At 43.9% G+C, this 13,651-nt stretch overlaps 1 protein-coding gene across 2 annotated transcripts in view; it reads right to left on the bottom strand.

Moving 5' to 3' along the window:
* Positions 1-4,696: 4,696 nt before the first annotated feature.
* The window catches only part of sema5a (sema domain, seven thrombospondin repeats (type 1 and type 1-like), transmembrane domain (TM) and short cytoplasmic domain, (semaphorin) 5A), a 117,330-nt gene continuing 108,375 nt past the window's right edge, over positions 4,697-13,651 (bottom strand). Inside the window, exons 18-23 of one of the 2 annotated variants that reach the window (XR_013132425.1) lie at positions 12,919-13,089; positions 11,374-11,526; positions 9,776-9,820; positions 9,308-9,519; positions 8,246-8,433; positions 4,697-5,996 (exon numbers count right to left, since the gene is read on the bottom strand). Coding sequence is in view for 1 of the 2 variants with exons in the window: in XM_077012831.1 (XP_076868946.1) it covers positions 5,877-5,996; positions 9,308-9,519; positions 9,776-9,820; positions 11,374-11,526; positions 12,919-13,089 (701 nt within the window). In the remaining variant the exon portion in view is untranslated. The remainder of the gene's footprint in view (positions 5,997-8,245; positions 8,434-9,307; positions 9,520-9,775; positions 9,821-11,373; positions 11,527-12,918; positions 13,090-13,651) is intronic. The other variant, XM_077012831.1, reaches the window with a different exon arrangement.

Consider the following 13,651-nt stretch of genomic DNA (forward strand, 5'->3'; position numbering starts at 1 on the left):
ATGGCACACCGGAGAGAGAACGCTGAAGACAGAAACACTGATGGAGAGAGAGAGAGAGAGAGAGAGAGCAGCATCGCACAGCTGCGCCACGGCAACAATAAAGGTCATCTCCATGGTGATGAGGAGGTCATGATACACACGCTAGGTTCATGCTGGCTAGTCTGGATAGAAGATGAGACGCTACGTCTCAGACAGGCAGGTGTTTGTACAGACTTGCATGGCTGTTGGGGACAGTGAAACATGCCCATAAGGGGACATGTATTCCCTTCCGTGTGAGGACCTTACTGTAGCCATTATGAACTGTAACACTGGGGACATGCATGATTGTCCACTTGTCCACAGCTTGCAAACTAAGCATCATCACAGTGACAGCGTGCGGTTTGTAGCCCATAGAGCAGGTTCACGGCGCCTCGTTAAAGGTGTTAAAGGTGTGAACATAGACAGGGCTGTCTCAGGGGACAGGGACACGAGTGAAAACAGAGGCCTGCATGCCAGCGGGACAATGTTCTACCACATGCGCCACAAAACGTCTCCTACCGTCCCTGGGTAAGACACTGGTCCATGGCTGACAGGTTCACCTGGCTGGGCGTGTCTGCAGCATCCAGAAACGGCATCCAGCAACCACCAATCATGGATGTGCATCCAGCAACCACCAATCATGGACGTGTATCCAGCAACCACCAATCATGTACGTGTATCCAGCAACCACCAATCATGTACATGCATCCAGCAACCACCAATCATGGACGTGTATCCAGCAACCACCAATCATGTACGTGTATCCAGCAACCACCAATCATGGACGTGCATCCAGCAACCACCAATCATGGACGTGCATCCAGCAACCACCAATTATGGACGTGCATCCAGCAACCACCAATCATGGACGTGTATCCAGCATCTTCCTCTCCAAGCCCACACCATGTGTTCGTGGTTATTACAGCCTGTGGTGCAGTTCACTGTGTCTTCTGCAAGCCTGGCCAAGCTGTATTTGTAATCATCAATGCCAATGGACCATAAACAATCTGCCAACTGTTTTTTTTTTTTGCATTTTTATTGGTCAGCAATGTTTTAAGCCAGTAAATTTTTTACGTCAAATGTGTAAACTGTTATACAGTATCCATTTCAAACTTTATGGTTTAAATTGAAATATACATGAGGCCAGCTGGTTTGAGTGCAAAGTTTTTACTGCAAAACAATGTCGAGACCCAATAATTACAACAGCAATAATGTCATTAATGGCTTTAGGACTCAAATGTGGATTTTAAATACCAAGTAAAACATCCACTCAAAACATTCTTTAGATTGTGGAGAACACAGATAAACATCTACTGCGTGGTGGAGCAGCTGGCGTCAGCTTCTGAGTGGAGCAGACGCTCCGCGGCCCCTGCGAAACGCTCTTCCTCTACAATAAACGCTCTGAGCGGAAATGGATCCAGAATAGTGGGACTTCTGCTAGGCTCCTTTCATGATTCACAGTTACTGTTTACATGGAGAGTTTTTCCTTTGTGAAGATCATGGTAGTGGTTAATGATGGGAATTAGAGTGTCTTCCTTCCTTTAACATCGAGAGGAATTTAACAGAAAGAGAGGTAGAAAAAGAGGAAGACGACTTCAGTGAGAGAAAGGGAAAGAGGGGATAAATTTCCACTGAAAGACTGAAAGACTGCACTCATGAGAGGGTTTTACCAGCCAATGAATGTTAGGTTCGCTGTAAATTCTTCTGCATGGCTTAAAGATAACAGGCATGAAATGGGATCAGTTCAGTTTCACCATCACATCGTAATCTTTGGAAAGCGCCCAATGATGCCATGCATTTTACCCACAACGAGTCACTAACGTTCTGAGCAACGACACAGTTGCCACGAGTGAGAATATCAAAGAGGGATGTCCAATTTGTTGAAGAAAGATAGTTTAATAAAACTTCAAGGTTGGACAGTGTTTTACTTTAAGCTATGAAATAAATCGAACATAACTTTACCTTCAATCTCACTTTCAATTTCTTAAAATAACTCTCGCTTTGCCCTTTAAGAAAAATCTGCCTCTGGCTTATGAAACAGATACTGCTCTGATTTAACCACATAACATTTTCATCTTAATTTGAATTGAAAATCTTTCCATAGTGAACTGCAGAGGGTTTAATAGAGAGGTGAAGTGTTTGGAGACATCAGTGTTTTCGATGACTGGGACAGAGGTCTTCACGAAGCGGGCCTGAGACATTGAATGGAACAGAAGCAGGTCTCTCAGCGGTCTGACATCAGGGTGTAGGTCGCTTGTACAACATCACCTCACAGAGGACAGTGGTGGAGATGGAACACGAGGACACAGCTATCCACCGTGGAACAGGCAAGCACACACCAAAGGAGATTGTCCGTCCTGTGGGATTCCTCTAGGAAAATGACTCCTAATGTGTGACAGTAACCTTGACCAAACTGCTTTCTGCATCTGCTGATTAGTCCTTCAGAGAAGGAAGGGTGAAGTTTGGTCTACTCGTGAAATGAAAGTGGCTGCAGTTCATGTTTATTATGGGATGTCTTACTTGAGCATGTCTGCTATCACACTGTAGTGTTACTGTAGGACTGAGGTCAGCGGGGACACCCGCCAGGTTGCGCCACTCTCTTGGTGATTCACCGTTCATAAGCACCTGTTTCTGTGCGCTGTCAGGGGCCATGGCCCAGACTCTTTTGGGTTTCACATCACAACCAAATGGTTGCACGTTCTATTTTACAATTTCCATATATTAGAACACATCGCTCCCTGAGTGAGTGGCAGACCCAGGGGCAGCAAACCACACCACACTGTTGCCCTCCCACTGTGCAGGCCTCACCGCAGAGACGTTTCAGTCTGCAGTATTTCATAACTCTGTGTACTGTTCCATTAGTCCTGTGGGACATTCAGGTGGTCCTGACCAAACTTAATAGCAAACTTCTTTTTTGCTGTAGAGAAGTCATGTCCTTCAGTGTACCCTGACATTAAGTGTCCCCTGTTTAAAGATTCCGTGGTGTGTCCTCAATACTAGTTTTTTTGTTCCAGAGAGAGCAGCAAGAGTGATTAAGTCTTTGACCTGTAATCTGCTTGATTATAATCTTATCAAGGCCTAGTCTTTAGAAATCCTTTTGTAAACCTTGTCAGCCATGTATACTCTTGTAAACTCTGAATTTGTCACCGCTTTATATGGAAGGACAGGTGAACCGCACACAAACTGAAACGAGCACCTGACTAATTAATGCGGTTTCCCTCTTTCAGGAACCATAGCAGTTCACATACCTTTGTATCAATTAGCTTAATTGTTTGAACCATTTGTTCCAATAAGTCATAGCAGCAGAAAATGCTGTGTGTGTTTTTTGTTAAACAAGACACTACACGTTTTGGGAAGCTTTCATGCAGTAAACCAGATGATTCTAAACTAGTCCAACAGCTATTAGTTTTACAAACTGTGATTTACCCTTGAACTGTCTGAGTAAATCTTAAATGTTGTTACATTGACATATTTTTGAAGTCAATAAGAATAACAGGGCAGGAAATGCCAAACTGAATGTGATATTCAGGTGGATGTCCTAAAGGGAGGATAAACCAGGTATTGAGCAGCCCGTGTATCAATAACACACACACTAATGACAATTCCACAGGCTGTCACGCACTTAGAAGCATTGCTACATCAACTTACTCGGCCCATAATGGAGTTCTCATACACATTTGTCATTGTTTAAAGTTCTATGTGACATTACAGAGGCCAGGTATTTATGAGCACGGAAAACCGCTTATGAAACCCCTTCTAGGATGTTAAGAATTGGTCTAACTACCGGCGGTTCTGGGTGTTTCTTGATGAAACACTGCAATTTCAGACAGCATGCCTGGCTGCAACAGGAAAAAGAAACGTTTCATTTCCTGTTAATGTTAAAAGTTAGGAGCCCTGTTTAAGGGCACGGGTGTGCCAGAGTGGGGCAGGGAACAGGCGCACGCTGAGACCGAAGTGGAGAATGAGGTCGAGCTCAGCAGAGAGCGGCGGCTGTGATCACAAGGTTCAGGCTGCCCTGCACAAGACCGGCGCTTCTGATTATGGTCTTCAGGCCCTTGGACAGTCAGGGGAAGGGTCCACTCTGTTTGCACGCGCGATGGCATGCTTGATCTGTGTACACGCCCTCGTGTCTGCACGTGTGTGTTTTGTATTAATTGCAAAGTAGTAATGCAGATAGGGAGTGAGCTTGAGGTCACGAGGAAGTGTGTAGTGTGTAGTGTGTTACTTATTTAAGAAGATGCTTGCAGGCTGCCACTGTGGTGTCACACTACTGCAAATGGAGCAGAACAGATATCCCTCTCAATAACATACGACCGACACCAACACTTACCCAAACACGGTGGGACCCTGGGCGAACCTGACAGCAATTCAAGCTACAGTGCACATCAAGTCAAGGTAAACACTGATTGATCTTGTAGCCTTCTGAAACTGCACTGGGATCAGTGGCATCAGCACTTCTGTGCTCCTTACACAGAGTTCCAGGTGATTAATTACAGGCGGTCAATTTTCCCATCAGGTCAGGAGCTGACGAAGAGCCACGCCGAACAAAACCGATCGACGTCAGTGCAACAGTATCCTTCATACACCGTCTGTTTGACAGGCAACCCTTCAGCACCGGCCCACAGGCGCACTCTCCCCATCACTGCAAGAGGGGAAATGACGAACTCCAGGCACTGAGAACAGTATATGAAGCTGTTTTTAATTTATGCACATTAAAAGAAGCAAACTGAATTTCTGCAGATAAAACAGAGTTAGTAGAAACTGAACAAATGTCCCATCTGTGATTATGCCTTTCCGATACAGGTTATTATCTTCATGAAGAAATGAACGTGCCCTTCTGATGATGAAGCAAAAATGAATCTGCTGACCTTTACAAAATATGAAAACAATTAGACAAGGGAACAGCGAGTAGACAAGTATACAATAATAATACTTGTCTTTGTGACTTCTTGTTTGTCTTAACAGAACAACAAAATATGCTCATTGTATTCAAATTATCAAAGGATTACAGTTATAAAAAGGTAGTGATAAACTGTGCTTGAATTGTACCATTCTCCCTTTTGAAGACCTCTTTTAAACGTTAAAATGATGATATGGTGAAATGCAGGGTTACAGTAGAGCGAGCTAACACTGCATTGTCATAGTTCCATCTACAAAAGCTACACAGACATACAATATATGTTGAGTGTACTGTACAACAAAAACACCTATATTCCCACCACTGCTATCAGCTCAGCTAAGAACAGCCCATAAGAGACATGGGCACATGTGCGCCAGACTCCAACGTTTCTACGTGTTGATTATCTGGACTTTGTCTGTGTTGCTCCCAATGGCCTTTTTAATTTTTTTTTATTTCCAGGTGGGCAAATATCCTGAACACCAGCATGGGTCCTGAGCGCGGGTCCTCTGCGTGGCAGGAGGCGTGGCAAGCTCTCCAGGTCAGGCAGGAAACGGGTCCCATTGGCCGGGATGCAATCGAACATGCAAACGAATGAAGCGACGACGACGAGAAACACAGTGGGTGAAGACCATGCAGGGGAGCCATGGTAGATCCCCACAGAGTCACCGAGAGGGCAAACATCCTTAAAATGTTTCTCCATTCTGGAGTTGCAGCGGTGATGCCCATAAGGGTGTGGAGCCTTACGGAGCTCCAGTGTCCACGCACCCAAGCATGAGTGCAGAGTCTGTGTTAGATCTGAGGATGAATTGTGGGGAGTTTATTGATGAATGACGTTGAAATGACTCCAGATATAACAGCAAACAGCAATGCACAAGCCAAAAACAAAGGAGAAGAGGAATGTGTGTTAGTTGCGGAGCTGGAGATGTAGTAAGGAGCGCTTGGTCATAGGAACCCAGGTTTAATAGTCATCGTAGGTGTTGACATCCGTGAAGTAGGTGTTGGTGTATGTTTTCGCAGCAAGCTGAGGATTAAAGTATTTATTCCTTTCCTCCAGAATCAGGTTATTCTTATTGAAAGCCTGTGAAAAAAAAAAAAACACAAGAACAAATGTAAGGAGAGCAGCATGATTCATTATGTAACAAAACACACAAAAACTATTTTGATAGAGAAAGAAAACATATTCAAACAGCATTCCAGACAACAGTCGAAAGTAAAGATGGCTGATATAAACCACAACAGCAATTGGACTGGTATTTTTAAAATGGCCTGACTGTTAAGTAGTCATTAAACTAAAAGCCGAGGCTGCTATGGTTGACTGGCCTCTTTGTGATCGAGAGGCCCATTTCATTTTCACATCTGTAGGCTTTTGAAAGATTTTCTGTTTATCCCCACCAATCTTTAAATGCCCCACAAAGAACAGTCAGTTGACTATTGATTTGTGGAAATACTGCATTCTACAGCTGTTAGCATGCGATGCCACTAGAGTTAGCTGTTAGCATGTTTTGACACTAGTTAGAAACATTTTGTGGTAATCTGAATAGACCTGAATACTGCTATTGTAACAGTAGGTGTATGGTCCAGAACCACCACGGTGCACACATTACAGTGCGTGCAGATGTACAAAACATACATGGTATTTTATGTTCCACCCGAAACCTTAAGTTGTAAGTCGTTACCAAGTTAGCAACACGCTATGCTAAGATCAGCTCAAGCTCATTGGTGTGTGACTTAGTCAGTCACATGATGCACACAATGCAGACATGGGCACTCGAGTGAGTGACTCGAGATGAAGTCGCACTTAAGTCACATTGAAAAAAACTTCAGACTTGACTTGAAACTCATTCCTAATGACTCTCGACTCGACTCAACCAAAAAAAAACCCCAGCGAACAATAAGAGTCGGTCCGTTATCCAGGCACTGTGTGATAGTCATAAAAAACTTTCTTTGTGTCTTTATTTTGCCATTAATCCTTGTTTCAGTGATTTGGGACACAGCCACTTTTCTCGTGATGTATTACAACATCGTATATCGCGAGCAGGAAATTGGAGAGAAGCGTCAAAACAAATGAGGTTGCCATGGCTATGGCTGGAGTACTGTACGTGGAGCCCACTACATTATACCAACCAACCACCAGCAGTAGGCTAAACAAAAAAACAAACTCATCCCTACACATCCCTGCATCATTAGTTCAGTAGCATTTTGATGTAAATGCAGACAGGACCAAAAACATTACTGAAGCAACTGGAATTTACATTTCATTAGACTGGGTTTAAGCTTTAAACGCTGAAATATTGTCGAAGTGGAACAAATTACATTTACTTTGAGAACGTACAGTAGTTTTGGACAGTCCCTTTGGTTTGTTTATCAGCCCTATATAAAGCCATGACCTGTGTGAGTGTATGTTCACTGTTTACAATTTAATGCTTAATACATTACAGCTGTACCAGCTACCTCAAGGGGGATCTATGCAACACTTTGTGGAACAGACTGTAACCCACACTGCTGTCTTTTCAGAGTACATGAAAAGTAACTTTAGCCTTAAGCATTTTGGGCTATTGTTGCTTTTTTCCCCCCGTTCTTCCAAACTCGCACAGACAGTTCAAACTGTGGTGTGAAGTGAACTGTGACTTCTGTGCACTGTTGCTTCTCTGCTGAATACACTACACTGACTTCTACGTCTTCTAGACTGCAAGAAGTCTAAACCCTCCCACAGGAATCAGAGGTCATACTGAGGGGCATATATAAAACATTTGTTACTGAATATAAAATAATGCATAAAATGTTCCATAATAATAGATTTAAAGTACAGAGTATATATAAACATATATATAAAGATTTTTACAAAAGTTTGTCATATGTGCAATATCTGAGAAATAGAGCAGCTACAGTTTGTGAGAATTCCAGTTAGTACACAGTACAATGCAGAGTAATGATGACTTCAAATGAAACGTCTTATTTGGCTTGTAGACACAGCAACTGACAAACAGTGAAGGAGAGAAGAGGTGACAGAGAGAGGAGAGAGGACAGAGGAGAGGTGAAGTATAGAGGAGAAGTGAAATATAGAGGAGAGGTGAATTATAGAGGAGAGGTGAAGCCAGATGTAAGAGAACAATATGAATAATGTGACCATTCCACAAGCACAACAATGCAGAAACAGGCAAACCGCTACACTGCCTTCCCACAAGGCCCGGCTGCACCCTTCCCACAAGCCCCGGTTGCACCCTTCCCACAAGCCTCGTTTCTTCCCTTCCCACATGCCCCAGCTACTGCCGTGTGGAATGGTCTGAGAGATGAAGTAATCTGCAGAGAATGCACGGGAGCGCAGACCTGCCGGTGTACTAGAGGCTCACGGGAGAAGGTGACGGGATTCGCAAGAGGTCAGACAGGAGTGGAGAGGGTATGTGGCCATTCGAGTGTTAGTAGAAAATCTCCAGGCCTCGGGGCACGCCCGTGTTAGAGGACAAAGACTGGGGCATGCTGTGGTCATCCAGAGGCAAGAGTATGGAAACATCGGGCTGCAAAGAGGAAGGAGCACAGTCATCCTCAGGTGCAACTACCCTGCACACCATCTACAGGCTTCTGTCCATGACATCATCTACAAGGCTTCTGTCCATGATATCATCTACAAGGCTTCTGTCCATGACATCATCGACAGCCTTGTGGCTATGACATCATCTACAGGCTTCTATACATGACATCATCTACAGTATGACAAATGCCTGAAGATGATCAATGAGCATTGATGAATAGCAGTGTAATTGATAGCACTGAAAAATCACAATAAAGGTAGTAAAAGATGTGTATTTTATTTCATTCTGGCAGCCGTGTGGTTAGTGAAAGTTTATACCTGATAATGCATTCCGTGCACTTCCATTCTTAGCCAGTCTGTTGAACTTCCTGAACTCTGTGGTTGCCAGACTAAGATCTAATGGCTTTTGATTACTGTTCTCTTCAAGGGTTTCAGACTATAGTTCAACCTGAACTTGCAGAAGGGTGATCTCTTTCCTAATTAAATATTAATTGATGACACTATTTAAAAAAATAAAGAAGCTTTTAGAAATATTTTGATTAGATCAGCCTGCATATTTGTCAAACCGATAAGGCACTGCGGCTAAATTCAAAGATAAAAGGACTCTGTCTTCAGGCAAAATGACACTTTCCTTAGTTGATTTTAAAATACAGACACCTTTTCCCTTTATTCTTAGATATTAATCTCTGAAAATTTAAGTACATAGGAACATTGGCTCATGAGAAAGCAGTGTAGGAGGAGATGAGTATATTTAGACGGGAACAGCGCACTATGGATGGATTCACACACATAGCCACACACTGGATCCCACTGCTACAAATCTATATTCTATCTCCCAACTGCTGGAGACAAATACTGACCTTAATGGCTTCCACAGAGTCGTACTTGTCTAGTTTGTTGATGTGGTTGGTGACGCTGGTGTTGAGGGGAGCAGCAGAGATGGGGTGGATGACGGTGGCGTCGTGAGACTGCTGCTGGAACCTCTGGCAGTAGGTGTAGACCAGCAGCGTGACCAGACATCCCAGCATGGAGCTGCTAAGCCCCACCGCCACCATGTGGAACACGCTGAAGTCTGCAGACGCACACACGCGGGAACAAACAAAAAACGTGATGGCCCTGTCCTCGTCAGCCCTGCCGTCCGGCCGTCGGATGGAGTGATTGTGCGGGGCTTGTGAGTGACGAGGTTTATCCGACAGTACGCTGTGGCGTACAGACCGCTGATGGTAGGAACATTACTACCCAAGAATAAGATCTTAGAACACAAGTGAGGAGACTCGGGGCTCTGAATTACATCACTAGCAGCAACTAGAAAAAACATGAGTCATTACCTCCACACTGCCTGTAGTCACGGCTGGAGTGGGCCACGGAGATCTCTGAGGAGGAAGGACACAGGATGCTCATAAACATGCCACTGTTGATGTGCTGCACGGTAGGTTCACAGGTGGAATCAAAAGAAGTATCGGAACGGGTGTTTCCAAACGCGTCTCTAATGAAGCGTCGTGGCACGCTCTCCGACTCCTCGCGCCATAGATTAATGGCTCTCATCTGCATTTCCTCACACTTGTGATAATTAAGAAAAAACTCCTGTGTAAATATTTCCAATACGGGCTGCACTTGTTTCATTTATATAATTGCTGCTCTAAAAACGTGTCTGCTGTTTATCCAGCTGCAACAAATCAGCCTGAATTTAAATGACCGATATTTAAGTAATTGTGAGTTTGATAGAGCATTCATAATCATCAGTGTAAGTAATTTGAATTCTGGACAGTGCCACGTCCTCTAAGCTATCACAGGTCGGACTGTAATGTCACCCTCAGCACAATGTAGCTTACATGCCAAGATAAATTCCAAATGAACTTAATCAGTGTGGCTCAACCTGACATACGATAGCTGAGGAACATTTTAATGATCATTCAGTGAAGTAGGTCTGTAGTCGTCACCCAGGCATGCATGTTTTGAGAAGCACTAGCTAGAGAGAACATGGTGGGCGGAGTCACACGTGCACGGTTAGCCTGGTGGGCGGAGTCACACGTGCACTGTTATCAGCCTCTTACGTCTTCTGCAGGGTTTGTGATGTTCACATCAGCCTCACCATGTATGGTATATCTGTACCTCAAGAAAATCGTATTCGCTAATTCGCTAACTGGATGAATGTGGATTTGAACAGGAAGACTAAAAAAAATAACGAGATGTCTTGACAAAACGCTGTGATGAAGCTATTTTATCGGCTCGCTGGATTCCGACCTCTCAGCTGTCCTGTGTGGGGCAGCCTGAGAACTCTGCAGGTCTTCATACATCATCCAGTCAGAAACTGGGTCTTCTTGTTTTTCGAGCTTACCTCACATCCCCTACCCTACATAGTCTGGGAAGACTTTGGGCAAATCCTCCATCTACTCTGCAGAAAACCTTCACACTTGTGGTTCTTCCTGAAGCTTGAGAATGTGACTTTGACTGCCGAAACAAGACGTGTCTCAGTTTTCCTGTTTGTTTATGAACGCAAAAGCCTCTGAAAACATATTACAGTTCCACATCTGTAATGCATTTGTTCGATCTTGCCACTCAGACAAGGAAAGGGATGAACCGCTAATTAGCCTGGCGCTACTGCAGTCGATGGGTTGGCGTGTCTCGCATTACGGCCTGTCGATATGAGGAGATCCTTGTTTGTATCTGAGTCAATACAGGCAGTACTCTGGTGTGTGTGTGTGTGTGTGTGTGTGTGTGTGTGTCTGTGAGTGTGTGTGTGTCTATGAGAGTGTGTGTGTGTGTGTGCTTCACCTGTGATGAAACTGAAGTCAATAAGGCAGTGTGTGATGTGCATGCATATGTGTGTATGTATGCATTCGTGTGGGTGTACTTGCATGTGTGTGTGTGTGTGTATACGTATGTGCGTGTGTACATGTATGTGGCTGTGTATGTTTGTGTGTACCTGGGATGAAGTTGTCCGACAGACAGGTACGACTCTCACTGCTGTTGCCTGAGCACTGGTTTCCAGTGGGGAACAGGACGTCACAGTGACGGAGGCGAACCTGAGATCCTGACGAATCACAGTGGGACCACTCCGACCAATCGGACCAGCTCTCTGCGACATTCACCACACACGTGCACTTTTAGACGACAGACACTACATGTCCACACACATATTCATTCAGACTTGGTTTCTCATCTTTTCAGAAAAGTAATAAAAATGAAAATGTCCCAAGTGTCATCCAGCTAAACCACTTTATGGAACTATTATGAAATATTACTAGCCAGCAGCAGGTTTCTGGGCAGGTGATTATCTGGTGTTGCCGTGGACACAGAGTCTCCACCATCCTCATTTCTGTGTCCAGCATCCTACATTCCATCTCCATATCATATTATACTGTTTTTATATCATATCGTACTCTATTATATATCATATTATACTGCATCATGCTTCACATTGTTCTACATGCAGAATCCTATCTTGTTTTTGTCTTGATTGCTGAATGCTGACATTACTCCCACGGGCTATTGAGAGAAAAACGTATTTATTATTTTTTTACTGGATTCATCGTGTGCAGAGTAGCAACGTTGCAGGCCAACAGCTCTACAGCACTGGGGCTCTGGTGCTAAACCTACAGCCTCTGTTCTTTCCCACAGCCACAGTTTCTCTCCTTCTACACAGCCACACTCCTTCTCCACAAGCCACAGTCTCTCTCCTTCCACACAGCCACAGTCTCTCTCCTTCCCCACAGCCACAGTCTCTCTCCTTCCACACAGCCACAGTCTCTGTGCTTCACAACAGCTACAGTCTCTTGTGTGTAAACTCTGTCTCTCATAGCATGGAGCAAAATATCCCAAAATAGAGTCCCCACACCCGTCCAGAGGACCACACGGGCTGGTGTTTATATGCTTGATGGCTGGCATTTATGGGTTGAACATCAGTGATCAGCTACTCTGTACGTTTATGACCGTGTATGTTTGTGACAATGTTGTACAATGTACGTGTCTGTGTATGTGTCTGTGTATGTTTGTGACCGTGTATGTTTGTGTCTGTGTATGTTTGTGACTGTGTTTGTGACCATCATTGTTTGTGACTGTGTATGTGTGTGACTGTGTTTATGACTGTATGTTTGTGACTGTGCACTTTCTCCACACACAACTTTCTCTTTGTTTTCTAAAAGTGACATTTTGCTCTCCATAACCATCGTTGCTCGTATACATAAGACCAGCAGGCCTCATGCAGAGAGCTCATTTAGCCATGTCATTTACTAGTGTGTGTGTGTGTGTGTGTGTGTGTGTGTGTGTGTGTGTGTGTACTCATGTGAATCATAATCTGTTTGCCTCTGTGGATAAATATTTTTTGTGCTCAAGCACTGAATTGTGTTGTATATTATATATTATTACATATGCGCATGCATTTGCAAATATGTGTTTTTCAGTTTCTATGTATATAAATTAAATAAGTGTGTGTGTGTGTGTGCTGTGTGTGTGTGTGCTGTGTGTGTACCGGGACAGGGCTGTGTGTTACACAGAGCCTCTTCAGTGTGCAGGCCCAGGCAGATGTCGCCCCCGTAGGCAGGAGGGGGATTACTGCAGGTACGCGTGCGGACATAATGACCTCCCCCACATGTCACCGAGCACTTAGACCAAGAAGACCAACACGACCAACTCCCATCCACTGAAAAGAGAGGGAGAGAAAAGACGAGAGAGAGAGAGAGAGAGAGAGAGAGAGAGAGAGAGAGAGAGAGAGAGAGAGAGAGAGAGAGAGAGAGAGAGGGAAGAGATGGAGAAAGGTAAGTGTCTAGGAAGATTATAATTAGTGTAACATTCAAATAGTGGTACAATTGTACAAAATAGGTTCCTATGCAAATTTGTTTACTTTTATACTTACTAATAAATAAAATACTTTTATATATTTTAAAATAAGGAGCAATATTTAGGTAGTAAAATAAAACGTTTATCGTACCATAAGTACAGAAAAATGCGAGTTGTCAGCGTACAATGTCATTAGTTGAGGCCCATCATGCAGGTCATTCTGAGACATGGTGCCAGAGTTATTTGTGCGGAGAATAAGCTCAGCTAATTGGCTTTTACACTGCATGTATTTCATTGGAACTCCAGCGGTTAGTCAAACAGCTCTGCCTCACTGCATCCAATTAACAATGCTGAATTTCAGAGGCTGACATGGCGGAAGAGAAAAAATGTCACTTTGGTCATGCACACAGACAAAACTGAAACTC

This window comes from Brachyhypopomus gauderio, chromosome 7 (assembly GCF_052324685.1).
Source record: "Brachyhypopomus gauderio isolate BG-103 chromosome 7, BGAUD_0.2, whole genome shotgun sequence".
NCBI classification, from domain to species: Eukaryota; Metazoa; Chordata; class Actinopteri; order Gymnotiformes; family Hypopomidae; genus Brachyhypopomus; species Brachyhypopomus gauderio.